Raw genomic sequence first — 21,671 nt, forward strand, 5'->3', positions numbered from 1 at the left:
AGTAGAAGATATATCACAGAGCGGGAGAATCGATTTGTACAGAACTTACTAGACGATTGGTAGTACCACTTTTCCACCCCTATGTCTACCCAAGGAGGATCCATTCAGGGACACAATACCCAAAGATACCAGTATAAGAGGATATACACACATTTTTACATGAGTATGGTGGATTTCCTCATTATCATTCTGAGACCCTCATAAAAGAGGATCCCATAAACACACACCCCATTAAGAAAGAAAAGACATACTACACAATCAGTTCTTTTATTGTTCTTCATATACTCTTCTGTGTTTGTCTCTCCTCCATGTCTTTCTCTCTCTCTCCCATGTCTCCCCCCCTCTCCCCTATTTCTTTCTCCCTCTTCCCCATGTCTCTCTTTCTCTTCCTCAGGACTCCCTCACCCTCTCTCGACCCCAGATCTCTCTCCTACCTTCTCTCTCTGTCCAAGGTCTCTCTCACTCTCTGACCCAGATGTCTCACTTTCCCTCTGTCTCTTCCTTAGGACTCAGGTCTCTCTCTCTGTCTGCCTGAGGTCTCTCTTGCTCTCTCTCCCTATCTCTCTCTCCTTGCCAGTGATGTGCGGTGGGGTGAGGCAGTTGAGGCAGAGTCTTTCCTGTCAAACTAATGTTTGTGCCAGAGTTTTGACTGTATAAAGTATATGAAAAATATACAGAATGTTTGAAATATCTTCTTTGCATTATTCTTATAATTTTTTTAGCCAAAAGTAAAAAGTCTATGACAGGTGAGGCAGTGCCTCACCTGCCTATCTTTTCCGCACTTCTCTGATCAAAACTCACCAAATTTCCAGGAGTTTATACGGCTGCACCTGTGTATAATGCATTCATGCACCCTTTCGCTCATATATTGCGTGTAAATCAGCCAGCGCTGATTTTGGGCTCTGACAAGATTGCCCACGCAGCAATTTAAATAAGGGGCATGGTCGTGCCACCCACGATTACACCATGTCCCCGTCACAGTGCTCTATGCCACTGCCGGCTGCCAATTCCACATTGATTCCGCTACCATTCGTCAGGATCCAGCTGAGAAAAATAGTGACTAGCAGAGAGCATAAATCATTTTGTGTCCTTAATTTTCATACAAACAAGTCTGAAAATGCGTTCAACAGCATTTTTGGACAAAATTTGGCAGAGACCCACTCAGCGGTAAGTAACTTTGGAAGTGGTATTCACAATTTCAAGACATGAGCTGCATTTGCAAGCAAAAATCAACTGAACATTCATCAATAGGGGAAGAAGAAGTGGAGCATGTAAGAGCAATTCTCACAAGGAGCCCCCAGAAAACCAACTATCGAGCAGGCAAATCAGTTCATATCCCACAGAAAACTGTATGGCGGATTCTGCGGAAACAACTGTAAATGATGCTGCAAGCTATGAAGAACAGTGACTTAGGGGTCTATTTACTAAGCCTTAAATGGAGATAAAATGGATGGAGATAACTCAGCAGCCAATCAGCTCCTAACTGCAATGTCTTAGGCTGGGTTTGAAAAATGACAATTAGGACCTGATTGGTTGGTAGTTTATCTCCATCAACTTTATCTCCATCCACGGCTTGGTAAATAGAACCCTTAGTCCTGTGAGTATCCTTCTGTTACAATCTGCTCGGGCAAGACGATTGCTCTGAAAAGTAATTTTTTAGGGAGAAAGCAGCATTCCACATTACAGGGAAACATAACGTGAGAGTTTTTGGTACTGAAAATCCCCATGCATTCTTGCAACATGAACGTGATTCCTCCAAAGTCAAAGTCTTCTGTGCCATTTCTAATATAAAGATTTAAGGACCCTTTTTATTTTCTGAAGCCACTGTGACAGTAGCTACCTACCTTGACATGCCAAAACTATGGCTCTTTCCACAGCTGGAAGAAGACAGTGCTGACTTCATCTTTAACAGGATGGTGATCCTACTCATTACCATAATGATGTTTGGCGATATCTCCTCAATAATTGGTTGCCACAAAGATGGGTTGGCCATGCAGTGGATCAAGATCTGCTATGTTGACCAGAGATTCCCCAGATCTCACCCTCTGTGATCTCTTCTTGTGGGAATTGTGTGTTTGTATTGCCACTTGCAACAGTGCTGCTTGACCTGCACATGCACATCAGATCAACCATTACAGAAACTGCCCCCATCCTTGCTACAAAGGGTTTGGGAGGAACTTGATTACCAGCTTGATGTGTACTCTGTAGCACATATTGAATATTTATAATTTGAAAAATTGTAAAAATATACAGTGGGGCAAAAAAGTATTTGGACAACCACCGATTGTGCAAGTTGACCCACATAAAAAGATTAGAGATGTCTGTAATTTACATCATAGGTACACTTCAACTGTGAGAATTTGAAAAAAAACAAACTAGGAAACACATTGTATGATTTTTAAACAATTTATTTGCATATTCTTGCTTAAAATAAATATTTGGAAAATCAAAAAGTTTAACTCAATGCTTTGTAATATAACCTCGGTTGGCAATTACAGAGGTCAAACATTTCCTGTAGTTCTTGACCAGGTTTGCACACACTGTAGCAGGTATTTTGGCCCACTCTTCCATGCAGATTTTCTCTAGATCTGTCATGTTTTTGGGCTGTTGCCGGGCACCACGGACTTTCAACTCCCTCCACAGATTTTTTTATTGGGTTGAGGTCTGGAGACTGGCTAGGCCACTCCAGGACCTTGAAATGCTTCTTACGAAGCCACTCCTCAGTTGCCCGGGCGGTGTGTTTGGAGACATTGTCGTGCTGGAAGACCCAGCCACGTTCCATCTTCAATGCTCTTACTGAGGTAAGGAGGTTTTTGGCCAAAAACTCACGATACATGGCCCCATTCATCCTCTCCTTAATATGGATCAGTCGTCCTGTCCCTTTTGAGGAAAAGCAGCCCCAAAGCATGATGTTTCCACCCCCATGCTTCACAGTGGGTATGGTGTACTTGGGATGCAATTCATTATTCTTCTACCTCCAAACACGGTGAGTGGAGTTTATATCAAAAAGTTCTATTTTGCTTTCATCTGACCACATTACATTCTCCCAATCCTCCTCTGGATTATCCAGATGGTCACTGGCAAACTTTAGACGGGCCTGGACATGTGCTGGTTTAAGCAAGGGGACCATTTGAGCGCTGCAGGATTTCAATCCATGATGACGTAGTGTGTTACTAATGGTAACCTTTGTGACTGTGTTCCCAGCTCTCTTGAGGTCATTGACCAGGTCCCCCCATGTAGTTCTGGGCTGATTCCTCACTGTTCTGAAGATCATTGATACCCCACGAGGTGAGATCTTGCATGGAGCCCCAGGTCGTGGGAGATTGTCAGTGATCTTGTATTTCTTCCATTTTTTTTATAATTGTGCCAACAGTTGATCTCTTCTCACCAAACTGCTTGCCTATTGTCGAGTAGCTCATCCCAGCCTTGCGCAGCTCTACAATTTTGTCCCTGGTGTCCTTAGACAGCTCCCTGGTCTTGGCCATGGTGGAGAGGTAGCAGTCTGACTTTTTGAGGGTGTGGACAGGTGTCTTTTATACAGATTACCAGTTCAAACAGGTGCCATTAATACAGGTAACAAGTGGAGGATAGAAGAGCTTCTTAAAGAAGAAGTAGCAGGTCTGTGAGAGACAGAAATCTTGCTACTTAGTAGGTGTCCAAATATTTATTTTCCACAAGAATATACAAGTAAATTGTTTAAAAATCATACAATATGATTTCCTAGGGTTTTTTTTTCAGATTCTGTCTCTCACAGTTGAAGTGTACCTATGATGGAAATTACAGACCTCTCTCATCTTTCTAAGTTGGTCAACTTGCACAATAGGTGGCTGTCCAAATACTTTTTTGCCCCACTGTAGGAAATTGGCACTGAGTATACACAGTATAAGAACCTAGTTGTGGGATATGAAACGGACAGTTGTAGTAAATGGAGTGCAATCTATGGAGGGAAATGTTACCAGTGGAGTACCCCAGGGATCTGTACTTTGACCAGTTTTCTTTAATATCTTTGTTGGTGACATTACAAATGGTATTGAAGGAAAAGTATGCCTTTTTGCAGATGATACAAAGATATGCAACAGGGTAGACACACCGGGAAGGGTAAAACAAATGATTGATGACCTAGGTAGGCGTGAGAAATGGTAAAGAACGTGGCAACTACAGGTTAATGCTAAAAAATGGAAAATCATGCACTTAGGTCTCAAAAATCCAGAGGCTAAATATAGTATCAAGGGTACTATAATTGAAACTACTGAGGAGGAAAGGGATTTAGGAGTCACTATTTCAAGTGACTTAAAGGTAGAGATGAGCGGGTTCGGTTCCTCGGGATTCGAACCCCCCCAAACTTCATCCATTTTACATGGTTCTGAGGCAGCCTCGGATCTTCCCGCCTTGCTCGGTTAACCAGAACGCGCCCGAACGTCATCATCCTCCTGTCAGATTCTCGCGAGATTAGTATTCTATATAAGGAGCGTCGCCGCCATTTTCACTTGTGCATTGGAGATTGAACGGAGAGGACGTGGCAGCGTTCTCTCCCTGAAAAGCTCCATAATCTGTGCTCAGTGTGCTGCAAATACCTGTGCTCAGTGTGCTGCAAATATCTGTGCTCAGTGTGCTGCATACTGGGGACCACCAGTATTATAGTAGTACAGTACAGTAGGACATTGCTGTGTATCTTGTATCTCTGTGCTGCATTATTGTGAGCAGTATATACTAGAGTAGGACAGTGCAGCATTTTGGTGACCAGCAGTGTACATATTGTCAGGAATCTGCATTCTCCATCGCATCACTTCCTGTGAACAGGCGTCTCCTGGCTTCAGTCCTCTGTCTTCAGAGTATCCCCTGTGAATTGGACCTGTGGAACTACAGGTCCCAGTAGTTCCGTTCCAGTTCCAGTCTTCAGTCTCCAGCAGTCTCACAGTGCTTCTAGTTAACAGCATTTACTCCCAGTGCACTACTAAGCAAAGCCAGAAATCAGCAGTGCATTGTAGAATTACTCTCCTGATGAACCATTTGCTTCAGCTAACTCACAGCTGATCTGAACACTCAATCCAGCGGGGTGTGTACTCACAGAGATGCAACATCCAGTCATCACAGACCAAGGGGTATAAACTCCAGTACCTGGCTCAGTCTCATCGCCTTGGACATCACTTATGTGTGCAAATGTGTAGTGTTCAGAAAAAAGTGAGAATTTATATGATGTGAAAAAATATATATATAAAAAATTATATATATATATAAATAAATAAAATGAAAATAAAAATAGAAAGTAAAATAAAAATAAAAAGGGGAGGGAATAGGAAAGGGGAGAAGTGCAATGTTTACAGCTCCTTTTTGAAAAAATTGTGGAGCTTGTGGACACTTTTATGGAAGGGTGCAGTCTGTTCTTTTATAATGGAATCTTTCCCTGACTTACCCTATGCAGATGCGGCCGGAGGCTTTTGGTGTCTCTAACAGCGTTCAAGTGCTGTAACTCACGATCTCCTCCTCTTAGCCGCACTGTTTAGCCGCTGCTCCGTTCGTCAAACCGGAAGTTGCGATGTTTACTTCCGGTATTCGGGCGCTGGCGGCGGCTGGCTTCGTGTCCTTGGTGTCCTCGGTGTTAGCTTGGTTCTTCTTATACTCCAACGCGTTTCGAATCGCAGCAGGATTCTTTTTCAAGGAGACCATCTCCTTGAAAAAGAATCCTGCTGCGATATACCGGAAGTAAACATCGCAACTTCCGGTTTGACGAACGGCCGCATCTGCATAGGGTAAGTCAGGGAAAGATTCCATTATAAAAGAACAGACTGCACCCTTCCATAAAAGTGTCCACAAGCTCCACAATTTTTTCAAAAAGGAGCTGTAAACATTGCACTTCTCCCCTTTCCCCTTTCCTATTCCCTCCCCTTTTTATTTTTATTTTACTTTCTATTTTTATTTTCATTTTATTTATTTATATATATATATAATTTTTTATATATATATTTTTTCACATCATATAAATTCTCACTTTTTTCTGAACACTACACATTTGCACACATAAGCACTCGGTCCAATTTCCATACACGTCAAACAACAACTTGAGCAGCTCTTTTCCACAAGCGCAGCAAACTATATTCATTATTCTGCCTTGGACATCACATTTGGTGTGTCAAGTTCTACTGGTTCCCTGTGTTCCTGTCTCCAGTGGTTCCCCGTGGTTCCTCTCATCATTTCATTCCATTCATCATTCTGCATTTCTCCTGCTTGCTCCAGACTCCAGCCACAGCCTGCCACAGTTCATCAGCAGTAAGAGACTCTCCTCAGGTGTTTATTTCATTGCCCAACCTGTGCACCTCGTTAGGGTCTGGGACTGAGGGTCGACAGCACAAAGGTCGACCCACCTTAGGTCGACATGGACAAAAGGTCGAAAGGAACAAGGTCGACGTTGAAAAATGTCGACATGAGTTTTTTATGTTTTTTTGGAGTCGTTTTCTTCTTAGAGTGACCGGGAACCCCAATTAGTGCACCGCGTCCCCTCGCATGGCTTGCGAACGGTGCGTTCGCTTCGCTCGGCACACTTTACCATTCCAATCGTAGTCTACATGGATCGTTAAGTATGAAAAGGTTCAAAAAAAGAAAAAAATCGCGAAAAACTCATGTCGACCTTTTTCCATGTCGACATTGTTCCTGTTGACCGTTTGTCCATGTCGACATTTTGGCCATGTTGACCTAAGGTGTGTCGACCTAAGGTGTGTCGACCTTTGTGCTGTCGACCTGGAGTCCGGATACCGTTATCAATATATCAACCTGTGCATTCAGCATTTAACAAGGCTTGCTGTTATGGGACTGTCTCCTGCCTGGGCCCTGTGTGGCAATAAGAACTAAGCTACACAGAGAGTGTGCGATTTATCAGTATTTCCAGAGTTCTGTTTTCCAATTATTCATTTACCAAGTTATTCCACGTTTTGTTATCAGAGACTGTGCTTTGCAAGTATCACTGGAGTTCTGTTTTCCAAACCATTTGCATTTATCAAGTTATTCCACGTTCCCAGAATTTTGCTTTGTTTCAGTTATTACAAATCCGTTTACATCCAGCTACCAAGATATTTCACATTTGTGTTTCCAGTGACTTTATTTCGCTTAAAACCATTTGCATTCAGTTGCCAAGTTGTTTCATGTTTTGTTGTCAGAGACTTTATTTGATTTAAACCTTCTGCATTCAGCCATCAACTAATCACCAATATATATTTGTGTTGCCAGAGACTTTTTACTATTACCTTGGATTCAGTTACCGTTTATCATTTCATTTCTGCTACTACCAATGCTACGTACCATCTTTTGTTATATCATTGTTCTGTGACCTTTGTGTTTATTAAACATCAGCGCATATGCGCAGGACTTTATTCAGTCTCCACGTTTCATACATCTTTCCAACACTGACTCACTAGTGCCACCTCTGGGAACAGACAAAATCAGAAACCTGACACATATATAGTACAGTACAGTAGGCCATTGCTGTGTATCTTGCAGCTCTTCAAGTATACTATCTCTGTGCTGCATTATTGTTAACAGTATATAGTAGGACAGTGCAGCATTTTGGTGACCAGCAGTATACATATATAGTACAGTACAGTACTGTAGGCCATTGCTGTGTATCTTGCTGCTCTTCAAGTATACTATCTCTGTGCTGCATTATTGTGAGCAGTATATAGTAGGACAGTGCAGCATTTTGGTGACCAGCAGTATACATATATACAGGGCCGTTTCTAGACAATTTGGCTCCCAGTGCGAGATTTCAAAATGCGCCCCCCCCCTTGCTATAAAAAAAAATCGTGTGCCCCCCCCATATAGCCAGAAAAAGAAAAAGCATGCGCACGCGCTCCCGACAAGGGTGTGTGGCCTGATTAAAATGGGCGTGGTCTCATTAAAGTGGGCGTGGTCTCGTCTGATATCATCACACCCACCACATGGGGAAAAAATAAAAATAAAAAAAGTCCCCTTTTTACACATTACACCAGGCAAGTGTCCCCATATTACACAGCGCGGCAAGCAGGTGTCCCCATTTTGCAAAGCGCGGCAGGCAGGTGTCCCCATTTTACAAAGTGCGGCAGGCAGGTGTCCCCATTTTACAAAGTGCGGCAGGCAGGTGTCCCCATTTTACAAAGTGCGGCAGGCAGGTGTCCCCATTTTACACAGTACGGTAGGCAGATATCCCCATTTTACACAGTACGCAGGCAGATATCCCCATTTTACAGAGTACGCAGGCAGGTGTCCCCATTTTACACAGTACGCAGGCAGGTGTCCCCATTTTACACAGTGCGGCAGGCAGGTATCCCCATTTTACACAGTGCGGCAGGCAGGTATCCCCATTTTACACAGTGCGGCAGGCAGGTATCCCCATTTTACACAGTGCGGCAGGCAGGTATCCCCATTTTACACAGTGCGGCAGGTATCCCCATTTTACACAGTGCGGCAGGTATCCCCATTTTACACTGTGCGGCCGGTATCCCCATTTTACACAGTGTGGCAGGTATCCCCATTTTACAGTGGGGCAGGTATCCCCATTTTACATAGTGTGGCAGGTATCCCCATTTTACATAGTGCGCAGCCGGCAGGCAGGTGTCAAGTGGGGGGGGGGGGGGAGGAAGGGAGGGAGAGAGAGAGAGAGAGAGAGAGAAAAAAAAATACTTACATCTTCCCGCTCTTCGGGTCCCGCGACTCACGTCCCTCGCGCTGGCCGCCTCCTCCTTCGATGCTTATCTCCTCTCCTCCCTCTCTCTCCCCCCGAGCGCTCCTGCTCGGGGGGCGGGGCTTCGCGGAATGACGCGTTTGCGTCGTTACATCACGACGCAAACGCGTCATTCCGCGAAGCCCCTCCCCCCGAGCAGGAGCGCTCGGGGGGAGAGAGAGGGAGGAGAGGAGATGTCACAAAGTGCCGCGGCGGGCGCCCCGTGCGGTTGCACGGCTCGCCCGCCGCTAGAAACGGCACTGCATATATAGTACAGTACAGTAGGCCATTGCTGTGTATCTTGCAGCTCTGTGTCAAGTATACTATCTCTGTGCTGCATTATTGTGACCAGTATGTATACTGTACTGTGCGATGTGTGTTATACACCTGGTTATTTTATACATCCTGTAATCTGTACTGAGCGATGTGTGAGATACACCTGGGGATTATACACCCTTTATTATTATTATTATTATCCTTTATTTATATGGTGCCACAAGGGTTTCGCAGCGCCCAATAACAGAGTACATAAATTATCAAACAGGAAAACATCAACTTACAGTTGATGACAGTATAGGACAAGTACAGGATAAATAAACATAGTTACATCAGCAGATGACACTGGAATTAGTATCAGGTGGCAGAAGACAGCTGGATGTGGTACAGTTGAAGATTATTAAAGTAAGACAAAGGATAAGCAGATGAGGGAAGAGGGCCCTGCTCGTGAGAGTTTACAATCTAAAGGGGAGGGGTAGACAGACAGGGGTGACACAGATGGGGTACATAGAGAACGTGGAACAGAGGGTTAGTATGAAATTTGGCTGGGTTTGGTGAAGAAGTGGACCCCCAGAAGGCACAAGTCAATACTTAACATTGCAACATTTTACTGGGCTATGCAGGAGAAAAATTAAAAATAGGGGGAAAAAAAAAAAGAATCGATAACTTCTACTGCTTTCAAAAAGGTCAATGGAAGCTGCAATAATGGACAACTACCTCATGGAAGCCAGATACAGTATACCAAACAATACTTAGCAGAGTTAGGAATAAGTGCTTATAAAATACAGTAACATTTTTTCATAATATTTCAGAAACTATGGCTGGTCTCTTGCACTCTTTTTTCTCTAATACACCACCTACTTTATATTCAAAGACGTCAGTCTTCTTGGAAAGTGGTTTGTTCATTTGTAAGGGAAAGAGAACAAACGTTCTCAAACAACGGTTTCTCAATTTCTTTTTCCTCTGGGAAGGGATTGTGGATTTGCAGGAATATCTGAGCATTTCTGTAATCAGAAAGCAGCGACTTTCTACAAATGTTTACGAATAATTCCAGTAATTTTGTCATTTTTTTCCATTGATGTGGACCAATAATACCATTGATTAGAACGAATAATTCCTTTGATTTTGTCACTTTCTTCCAGTGATTTGGACTAATAATACCATTGATTAGAATTAATAATTCCTGTGATATTGAGGTGTTTGTGTCGCTTAGCTTAGCCATCCAGTGACCACAGTGCACTTCTTTTTCTCTTTTCTTTGCATCATGTGCTATTTGGGGCCAACTTTTTTAAGTGCCATCCTGTCTGACACTGCAGTGCCACTCCTAGATGGGCCAGGTGTTTGTGACGGCCACTTGGGTCGCTTAGCTTAGTCATCCAGCGACCTCGGTGCAAATTTTAGGACTAAAAATAATATTGTGAGGTGTTCAGAATAGACTGGAAATGAGTGGAAATTATGGTTATTGAGGTTAATAATACTATGGGATCAAAATGACCCCCAAATTCTATGATTTAAGCTGTTTTTGATGGTTGTTTGAAAAAAAAAAACCACCCGAATGCAAAACACACCCGAATCTGACAAAAAAATTTCAGGGAGGTTTTGCCAAAACGCGTCCGAATCCAAAACACGGCCGCGGAACCGAATCCAAAACCCGAAAAATTTCCTGTGCACATCTCTACTTAAAGGCAGGAAAGCAATGCAACAAAGCAATGAGAAAGGCAAGTCAGGTGCTTGGTTGCATAGGGAGAGGAATCAGTAGCATGAAAAAAGAAGTAATAATGCCACGGTATAGGTCATTGGTAAGGCACCATCTGGAATACTGTGTCCAGTTCTGGAGACCATATCTCCAGAAGGATATAAATACAGTAGAGTGTACAAAGAAGGGTAACTAAAATGGTGCATGGCCTACATCACAAAACTTACCTGGAAAGGCTAAAAGATCTTAACATGTATAGTTTGGAGGAGAGAAGGGAAAGGGGGGACATGATAGAATCTTGTAAATATACCAAGGGTCTTAACAAAGTTCAGGAGGGAAACATTCTTCAAAGGAAGAGAAGTATCAGATCTCGAGGACATACACTGAAACTGGAGGGAAGCAGGTTCATGGAAAATTTAAGGAAAAATTACTCACTGAAAGGGTAGTGGATAAGTGGTATAGACTCCCATCAGAGGCGGTAGAGGCTAAGACGGTAGCGCAATTTAAACATGCTTGGGATAGACATATGAATATCCTTACAAAGAATTAAGGTTCAAAAAGGGTTGAGATTACCTAAAGGATAAAAAAAAGGGGCAGACTAGATGGGCCAAGTGGTTCTTATCTGCCGTCAAATTCTATGTTTCTAATAGTTTGTATGCCTATACAGTATGTACAAAAACACAATATACAGTATGTATTCAAATATCATGTGACTGGTCAAGATTAAAAAATGAATACATTTAATTTGTATATCACAATAAAAATTCACAATATTCAGCTATATCTCAATTATGAGCTTCTCTATACTTAAAGTATTATAATAATCACTGTGGATGTGTCTTAAGGTGCTGCTGTTAGCCATACATATGTCAATACTAAATGTAGAATAGTCTCTTAAAATCAATATGTATCACAGTGGCACTTTTTAATAAGTTACTATGTACTATGATTGCACACTTGATCAATTAATTTACTTGGCTCCCAAACATTGTGATGAGCACAAGATGGATATCCAGAGTTATGCAAGCAGTAATCAATATTGTAAAAGTCTCCAATGTTGGTCACTGCCACTGAATTTCTTGGCTGAGATAGAACCTGGCATTCTGACTTTCACTTGTGCATACAGTACTCGCTATGAGAGGCGTCCCACTAGCATATGCTTACAAGTAAGCTGGCCATGGCTAAGTCCTTCTAACTGCTTTTCAATGTATTTCCCTGCTTCCTACTGCTTTACTCCTCTCCTGGCAATAAATCCCCTGTACATCCTGGTTTGGCTGGTTTATGGCTTCTTCCTGCGGCAGGTTTGTGCCACAGTGATGGAATCCCCTTGTAGCGGAGGAATCCTTGTTGGTATCCACTGTAATCACTTCCTTCTGATGTGTTTCATCCTAAGGCTTTGTCAGATCTGTGGGGCAGATTTATTAAGCTTGGTAAAGTGATAAACTGGAAGGTGATAAAGCACAAGCCAGTCAGCTCTTAACTGTCATTTTTCAAACCCAGCCTGTGACATGGTAGTTAGGAGCTGATTGGCTGGTACTTTATCGCCTTCCACTTTATAACTTCATCAGGCTTAATAAATCTGCCCCTGAGTGTGCAATAAAGAACTACCATATTTGGTATGTGTCTTGTGATTATTTAAATATTTAATTTACAGTGGAACTTTAGGTGCCGGGGTATGCTGCCACTTGCTATTCTCCAAGTGCCAGCATGCAGGACAGACTTGCTGGAACCTGCTATCCCACTGTGACGGACAACATTTCAGTCTAATTTACACCATCGTTTCTGCACACTTCAGCTTATGCCTGGCGTTTACTCGGGAGGGGGGAACCCTTTTATTGGAGGGTTCCCACTTCCTGAGGAATCCCCAGCCAGTGCTGGCTAGTTGGGGGAGGACAATGTTTTTACCATGGGACCCTATGAAGCAGGACCCCTGCTGGCATTAGTGTGAGATTTCAGACTACATAAGACAAGCAAGTGTTTTACTGTACTTTATATTTATCAATAATGTGTCTTTATTATAAAGTCAATTTAGATATTTTTTTTAACTTGCTTCGGTATGTCAATATTTACTGTAACTAATGGTTTTTATTTTCCATGTCATCCCCAGGGAAACGTATGTGTGTGGGGGAGGGTCTGGCTCGTATGGAGCTCTTCCTCTTTATCACTTCTATATTGCAAATGTTTATGTTGAAATCCACAATGGACACGACTGACATAAATATAACACCAGAAGCCAATACCAATTCTTGCAGACCTCGTATTTATGAGATGTTGGTCGTCCCTCGCTGATGATGTTATTCCATGTATTAAAGATAACACCAGTGTTCTGTTCCAAGTTCTAAGTGCATTTTTTATTTAAAACGTACATGATAAATGAAAAACTATATATAGGGGAAGAGACGGCTTTCTAGGAGACTGCAATAAAAAGTTTAGTTGCAAAGCAATGTTTCGGATTTAGTGGCTGATTCAGAGATGGACGCAGATTGCTGAATACGCAGCCAGATCTATGTCCATCTCTTCACATGCTAGGGGCCGTCCAGCACAGAGCAAGGCCTCCCAAATGTGTGACAGGCCGCCTCCTGATGCGTCCGCAATTACATTGTTGATGCATTGTTTAAGGTTGACCCCTGGCAGGGCAGCCTGACCGAAAATAGAACTGGCCCACTCCCGTTCAGACTGCCACACCCCCCTAATGCTTTGACGTCACCCTGCGAATGCCCGCCACTGCTGCCTGCCACACACTCCTTCCTAATGCTGTGTCACCACCCTGTGAATGCCCACTGCTGTCAATCACATACCGCAATGTGTAAGGCCGCGAGGGCTCGCTGCGGCCGCTATGCATGCGCAGTTTGCTGATGCTAGCAGATGCTGTGATCCTTTCTTTAGCTATACATGCAGTAAAATTATGCTAAAATTGCAAAAAAATACACCAGTACTACACCCAATACAATGACACAAAGGATGTGAGGGAAGATGCCAATTTTAAGAATATTCCAAGTATATCAGATAAGGATTCAATGATAACATCATCGTGCTGACCTAACAACAGCTATTTTAAAAAATGTTGTACATTTTTCTGTATTAGTGAACTAATTATGTAATTAATTACTAGTGATGTGCACCGGACATTTTTCGGGTTTTGTGTTTTGGTTTCGGATTCGGTTTCGCTGCCGTGTTTTGGATTTGGACGCGTTTTGGCAAAACCTTCCTGAAAATGTTTTGTTGGATTCGGGTGTGTTTTGGATTCGGGTGTTTTTTTACAAAAAACCCTCAAAAATAGCTTAAATCATAGAATGTGGGGGTAATTTTGATCCCATAGTATTATTAACCTCAATAACCATAATTTCCACTCATTTCCAGTCTATTCTGAACACCTGACAACTCAGAATATTATTTTTAGTCCTAAAATTTGCACCAAGGTCGCTGGATGACTAAGCTAAGCGACCCAAGTGGCCGACACGAACACCTGGCCCATCTAGGAGTGGCACTGCAGTGTCAGACAGGTTGGCAGAAAAAAAAAATTGTCCCCAAACAACACATGATGCAAAGAAAAAAAGAGGCGCAATGAGGTAGCTGTGTGACTAAGCTAAGCGACCCAAGTGGCCGACACAAACACCTGGCCCATCTAGGAGTGGCACTGCAGTGTCAGACAGAATGGCAGATGAAAAAATTTGTCCCTAAACAGCACAAGATGCAAAGAAAAAAAGAGGCGCAATGCGGTAGCTGTGTGACTAAGCTAAGCGACCCAAGTGGCCGACACAAACACCCTGCCCATCTAGGAGTGGCACTGCAGTGTCAGACAGGATGGCACTTCAATAAATAGTCCCCAAACAGCACATGATGGAAAAAAATTAAAGAAAAAAGAGGTGCAAGATGGAATTGTCCTTGGGCCCTCCCACCCACCCTTATGTTGTATAAACAGGACATGCACACTTTAACAAACCCATCATTTCATCGACAGGGTCTGCCACACGACTGTGATTGAAATGATTGGTTGGTTTGGGCCCCCACCAAAAAAGAAGCAATCAATCTCTCCTTGCACAAACTGGCTCTACAGAGGCAAGATGTTCACCTCATTATCATACTCTTCCGATTCCTCACCCCTTTCACTGTGTACATCCCCCTCCTCACAGATTATTAATTCATCCACACTAGAATCCACCATCTCAGGTCCCTGTGTACTTTCTGGAGGCAATTGCTTGTGAATGTCTCCACGGAGGAATTGATTATAATTAATTTTGATGAACATCATCTTCTCCACATTTTCTGAAAGTAACCTCGTACGCCGATTGCTGACAAGGTGAGCGGCTACACTAAACACTCTTTCGGAGTACACATTGGAGGGGGCGCAACTTAGGTAAAATAAAGCCAGTTTGTGCAAGGGCCTCCAAATTGCCTCTTATTCCTGCCTGTATACGTACGGACTGTCTGATGGGCCTACTTGAATGTGGTCACTCATATAATCCACCACCATTCTTTCAATGGTGACAGAATCATATGCAGTGACAGTAGACAACATGTCAGTGATCGTTTGGCAGGTCCTTCAATCCGGACCAGATGTCAGCACTAGCTCCAGACTGCCCTGCATCACCGCCAGCGGGTGGGCTCGGAATTCTTAGCCTTTTCCTCGCAGCCCCAGTTGCGGGAGAATGTGAAGGAGGAGCTATTGATGGGTCACGTTCCGCTTGACTTGACAATTTTCTCACCAGCAGGTCTTTGAACCTCTCTGTGTCTGCCGGAAAGAGAGATACAACGTAGGTTATAGATCTAGGATCAAGCACGGTGGCCAAAATGTAGTGCTCTGATTTCAACAGATTGACCACCCGTGAATCCTGGTTAAGCGAATTAAGGGCTCCATCCACAAGTCCCACATGCTTAGCGGAATCTCTCTGTTTTAGCTCCTCCTTCAATGTCTCCAGCTTCTTCTGCAAAAGCCTGATGAGGGGAATGACCTGACTCAGGCTGGCAGTGTCTGAACTGACTTCACGTGTGGCAAGTTCAAAGGGTTGCAGAACCTTGCACAACGTTGAAATCATTCTCCACTGCGCTTGATTCAGGTGCATTCCCCCTACTTTGCCTATATCGTAGGTAGCTGTATAGGCTTGAATGGCCTTTTGCTGCTCCTCCATCCTCTGAAGCATATAGAGGGTTGAATCCCACCTCGTTACCACCTCTTGCTTCAGATAATGGCAGGGCAGGTTCAGGAGTATTTGCTGGTGCTCCAGTATTCGGCACGCGGTGGCTGAATGCCGAAAGTGGCCCTCAATTCTTCCTGCCACCGACAGCATCTCTTGCACGCCCCTGTCATTTTTTAAATAATTCTGCACCAATAAATTAAATGTATGTGCAAAACATGGGACGTGCTGGAATTTGCCAACATGTAATGCCCGCACAATATTGGTGGCGTTGTCCGATGTCACAAGTCCCCAGGAGAGTCCAATTGGGGTACGCCATTCTGCGATGATGTTCCTCAGTTTCCGTAAGAGGTTGTCAGCTGTGTGCCTCTTCTGGAAAGCGGTGATACAAAGCGTAGCCTGCCTAGGAATGAGTTGGCGTTTGCGAGATGCTGCTACTGGTGCCGCCGCTGCTGTTCTTGCTGCGTGAGGCAATACATCTACCCAGTGGGCTGTCACAGTCATATAGTCCTGAGTCTGCCCAACTACACTTGTCCACATGTTCGTGGTTAAGTTGACATTGGGTACAACTGCATTTTTTAGGACACTGGTGACTCTTTTTCTGAGGTCTGTGTAAATTTTTGGTATCTCCTGCCTATAGAAATGGAACCTAGATGGTATTTGGTACCGGGGACTCTGTATCTCAATAAATTCTATAGTTCCCTGTGAATTAACGGTGGATACCAGAAACACGTTTCTCACCTCCCAGGCTGCCAAGGCCTGAGTTATACGCTTTACAGCAGGATGACTGCTGTGATATTTCATCTTCCTCGCAAAGGACTGTTGGACAGTCAATTGCTTACTGGAAATAGTACAAGTGGTCTTCCGACTTACCCTCTGGGATGACGATCGACTCCCAGCAGCAACAACAGCAGTGCCAGCAGCAGTAGGCGTTACACTCAAGGATGCATCGGAGGAATCCCAGGCAGGAGAGCACTCGTCAGACTTGCCAGTGACATGGCCTGCAGGACTATTGGCTTTCCTGTGTAAGGAGGAATTTGACACTGAGGGAATTGGTGGTGTAGTTTGCAAGAGCTTGGTCACAAGGGGAAGGGATTTAGTTGTCAGTGGACTGCTTCTGCTGTCACCCAAAGTGTTTGAACTTGTCACTGACTTCTGATGAATGCGGTCCAGATGACGTATAAGGGAGGATGTTCCGAGGTGGTTAACGTCCTTACCCCTACTTATTACAGCTTGACAAAGGCAACACACGGCTTGACACCAGTTGTCCGCATTTCTGTTGAAATAATTCCACACCAAAGAGGTGATTTTTTTGTATTTTGACTAGGCATGTCAATGGCTATATTCATCCCATGGACAACAGGGGTCTCCCCAGGTGCCTGACTTAAACAAACCACATCACCATCAGAATCCTCCTTGTCAATTTCCTCCCCAGCGCCAGCAACACCGATTATCCTCATCCTGGTGTACTTTAACAGTGACATCTTCATTTGACTATCAGGAACTGGACAGCGGGTGCTCCTTCCAGCTCCTGCAGGGGGCGTGCAAATGGTGGAAGGCACCACCTCTTCCCGTCCAATGTGGGGAAGGTCAGGCATCGCAACCGACACAATTGGACTCTCCTTGGGGATTTGTGATTTAGAAGAACGCACAGTTCTTTGCTGTGCTTTTGCCAGCTTAAGTCTTTTCATTTTTATAGTGGGAGGATGACTGCTTCCATCCTCATGTGAAGCTGACCCACTAGTCATGAGGAACATAGGAGAGGGCCTCAGCCGTTCTTTGCCACTCCATGTCGTAAATGGCATATTGTCAAGTTTACGCTTCTACTCAGACGCTTTTAATTTAGATCTTTGGGTCATTTTAATGAACTTTTGTTTTTGGGATTTTACATGCTCTCTACTATGACATTGGGCATCAGCCTTGGCAGACGACGTTGATGGCATTTCATCGTCTCGGCCATGAATAGTGGCAGCAGCTTCAGCACGAGGTGGTAGTGGATCTTGATCTTTCCATATTTTAGCCTCCACATTTTGGTTCTCCATTTTTTAATGTGTAGAATTATATGCCAGTAATATATCAATAGCAATGGCCTACTACTATATATACTGCGCACAACTTAAATGAACCACAGGTATGGATGGATAGTATACTTGACGACACAGAGGTAGGTAGAGCAGTGGCCTACTGTACCGTACTGCTATATATTATATACTGGTGGTCAGCAAAATGATGCCCTGTCCTACTACTATATATATACTGCACACAACTTAAATGTACCACAGGTATGGATGGATAGTATACTTGACGACACAGAGGTAGATAGAGCAGTGGCCTACTGTACCGTAGTGCTATATATTATATACTGGTGGTCAGCAAAATTATGCACTGTCCTCCTACTATATATATACTGCGCACAACTTAAATGCACCACAGGTATGGATGGATAGTATAATTGACGACACAGAGGTAGATAGAGCAGTGGCCTACTGTACCGTACTGCAATATATTATATACTGGTGGTCAGCAAAACTATGCACTGTACTCCTACTATATATACTACAATGCAGCACAGATATGGAGCGTTTTTCAGGCAGAGAACGTATAATACTGGTGGTCACTGGTCACTGGTCAGCAAAACTCTGCACTGTACTCCTCCTATATTATACTGCTGGTCCCCAGTCCCCACAATAAAGCAGTGTGAGCACAGATATTTGCAGCACACTGAGCACAGATATGGAGCATTTTTCGGGCAGAGAACATATAATACTGGTGGTAACTGGTCAGCAAAACTCTGCACTGTACTCCTCCTATATAATACTGCTGGTCCCCAGTCCCCACAATAAAGCAATTACCAGTGTGAGCACAGATATTTTCAGCACACTGAGCACAGATATGGAACATTTTTCAGGCAGAGAACATAGATATTTGCAGCGCACTGAGCACAGATATTTGCAGCACACTGAACATAGAAACTGTGAGGACGCCAGCCACGTCCTCTCACGATCATCTCCAATGCACAAGTGAAAAATGGCGGCGACGCGCGTCTCTTTATATAGAATACAAATCTCGCGAGAATCCGACTGCGGGATGATGATGTTCGGGCGCGCTCCGGTTAACTGAGCAAGGCGGGAGGTTCCGAGTCTGTTCGGAACCGTGCAAAAAAGGGTCAGGCGGGTTCGGATTCCGAGGAACCGAACCCGCTCATCACTATTAATTACTCTGCATTTTGGTACCGTATTGTGTAAATTTAAATGTTGTGCTTGTTCATTTACTGCATATATAGTGACAATGCTAAATTCCTTTGTCGTATAAACAACCCTTTATGAAGTCTAAGAACACTGTACGCTGTTTACTTAAGAAGTACCGTAAGGGTACGCTAGTTGCGTAACGATCGCTCAGACGTAGGCGAGACGCTCAAGCGTCACGTTCGCTCACGGCCCAGCGATCACAGGACAGCACGTTAATGGCTATGACTAGAGTAATGATTCGCTATGGCGTAGCGGACGCTCGAGACCACGAGGAGATCACCAGCGGTGCAGACGCTCACAACGCTATACCTTTATGTCTAAACCTTTTACCAATGAAATACACAGAATACCTTAATGTGAATACAGGGTGTAAGTGCAACCTTGTGTAACCTGACTGACTACAAAGCTGCTTGAGCGTCACCGACGCTCAAGTGAACACTTAACACTATAGGAAATACACAGATACTGGTTTAGGGTCCAAAGCCTATTAACTGTATTATATCTAATATACTTGTAAAAGGGGATAACAGTACAAATGATACACTACAATATAACAGAGACTTCCTAACCAAAATACAATACTATCTAATACAATACAATACTAGTCTAGGGGAGATGTGAGAGAAAGAGAAGAGAGAGAGAGAGAGAGAGAAAGAGAGACGGAGAGAGATGAGAGAAATTGGCTCACAGTAAGACAATGATTACGGAGAGAAAACTTACGCACAAAGGGTATGATCGCATGCGCCTCGATATCCAGCTCCCGATTATCAGCAGAAAACCGTTGATGAGAGTGAAGTTGGATATGGTCGGCCTGCCTATTTATGCCCCACACACAATGCAATCTCATAGCCCCTATAATCCCATTGTCCATTGGATGAAGGAATTCGGCCCTGTATCACAACAAAAGGTCATAGGTTGATTCATACAGGTGGGCTGTGACGATTTCCAACAGCTCAGGTGGGTGGGAAACTGGGTTTCCCGCCGCATACCTGAGTATGAGTAAATAATAGAAATGGACATAAACTTCTTATGTCCATAACTATTCGCACGAGCGATTAATACGCTCCAAACCAACACCGGAATATTGCTAATTAAATACTCTTCCGATGGGTACCAAACACTGCTGTATGACTCTTGTTAGACCCTTCGTACAATACAAAGAGGGATTCCTTTAAACAGGGACCTTCTATCTTAACCAAACTTTCAGTAACTATCAAAGGGATCATGATCTATAAACTACATTAATTGTGAAAATATGTAACGAATGAGTCGCACGCTACGACTACATAAACTCTACCGTAAATACGCATACCGCGCCTGCGAGTGCACGCTATTGCGGGTATGCGCCTTCACGGGAGAGCGTACGCACGCGCAGCGCGGACCAGTGTGCGGTGCAAATATGGCAACGTGCATAGAGACATTTTTCTGACTTTGACAGTCCACCCTTTGGCAGTCAATAATAACTGCCATCTTCTAAAACATTTCAAAAAGGAGAAAAATGTAAGTCAGGGGTTAATTGATTTCCATGGTGGGGTAAGGAAGAAGAGTGGAGTAGGTGTGAAGAGGGTATGACCTAGTGAGAAAGCAGAAGCATGTGTGTATGAGTCCATGTTTGGAGGGTCATGTATCATCGTGCCGTACGTGTGGTAAATCAAGCTTCGAGGTATTGCGAAGTATACATTTGAATTCCTTCTTATCCCGTACTAAGGGTCTGTGGATGGGCTGTCAAACTCTACCGAGCTCATTTCGGCTGTGGTTGTAACAAAAATGGGGATGCGCATTTTAGTTGATGATACATGAATGGGGAAGGTATGTGGTTGCTGATATCTGTGCCTGTATTCCCTATCGTCTATGTGTGTTGTTACCTGAGGGTTGTAGAGATGAAGATAAAGAACACTTACGAAAAAATGCAATGATATTCTATGTCAGGGAAATGTACATCTGTGGTTGAAGTTGTATTCGGTATCTGTTGAGAGTCGTCTTCTTTGCGTTGTATTGCTCCTTGGGCATGAGCAAATAGCTTTGTCAGTGCCATCAGATTTACAAAAATGTTGGGCTAGCGTGAGTTTAAAAATACTAGGGAAACTGGGGATCCATGGCAAAGTTCATCAAGTGTCCATATTTAAAGTTGTCAAATCTTCTTCTTTGGTGCTTGTCTGTTGTCTGTATAGCGTCTCGTCAACTTCCTCGTCCAAGGGGGTCTTTGTATCTTGGAGAAAAGCAGAAAAACAGGTGAAAGAAACGGACCGTATAATCGCATTTTCATCACATCCTGGTTTCTATCATTGGGTCATAAATCAAATCCAGATTAATTACGGTTTCCTCACTCCTCAAGCTCATCACTTTTGTACTTTGTTTGCACCTCATTAAAGCCTGCCCGCATCTAAATATCAATCCAATTGATATAACGACACCCAAGATACATAGTAGAAACTTTCCAACATCCATTATGACTCCTTGAGCCCAGTCTCCTAAACCGGAGAACCAATTTCGCGGGTTCAACCATGACACCCAACCAGTCAGCTCATTACCTACAGCAGCAAGGGTGAGATTGTGTTTTCGACGAAATTCCCACTTTAATTGCAGAATATCGTCCATCTTTTGGTCTATGACCTCTACCGGATCCT

At 43.6% G+C, this 21,671-nt stretch overlaps 1 protein-coding gene across 2 annotated transcripts in view; it reads left to right on the forward strand.

Annotated features, from left to right (window-relative positions):
- LOC134949305 (cytochrome P450 2C18-like) overlaps window positions 1-12,996 on the forward strand; it is a 117,388-nt gene extending 104,392 nt beyond the window's left edge. For both annotated transcript variants that reach the window (XM_063937803.1, XM_063937802.1), the window contains exon 9: window positions 12,769-12,996. In XM_063937803.1, coding sequence (XP_063793873.1) covers window positions 12,769-12,950 — 182 coding nt within the window. In that variant the 3' untranslated portion in view covers window positions 12,951-12,996. The remainder of the gene's footprint in view (window positions 1-12,768) is intronic.
- Window positions 12,997-21,671: the final 8,675 nt, after the last annotated feature.

The sequence above is a fragment of the Pseudophryne corroboree genome, chromosome 8 (genome assembly GCF_028390025.1).
Source record: "Pseudophryne corroboree isolate aPseCor3 chromosome 8, aPseCor3.hap2, whole genome shotgun sequence".
NCBI classification, from domain to species: Eukaryota; Metazoa; Chordata; class Amphibia; order Anura; family Myobatrachidae; genus Pseudophryne; species Pseudophryne corroboree.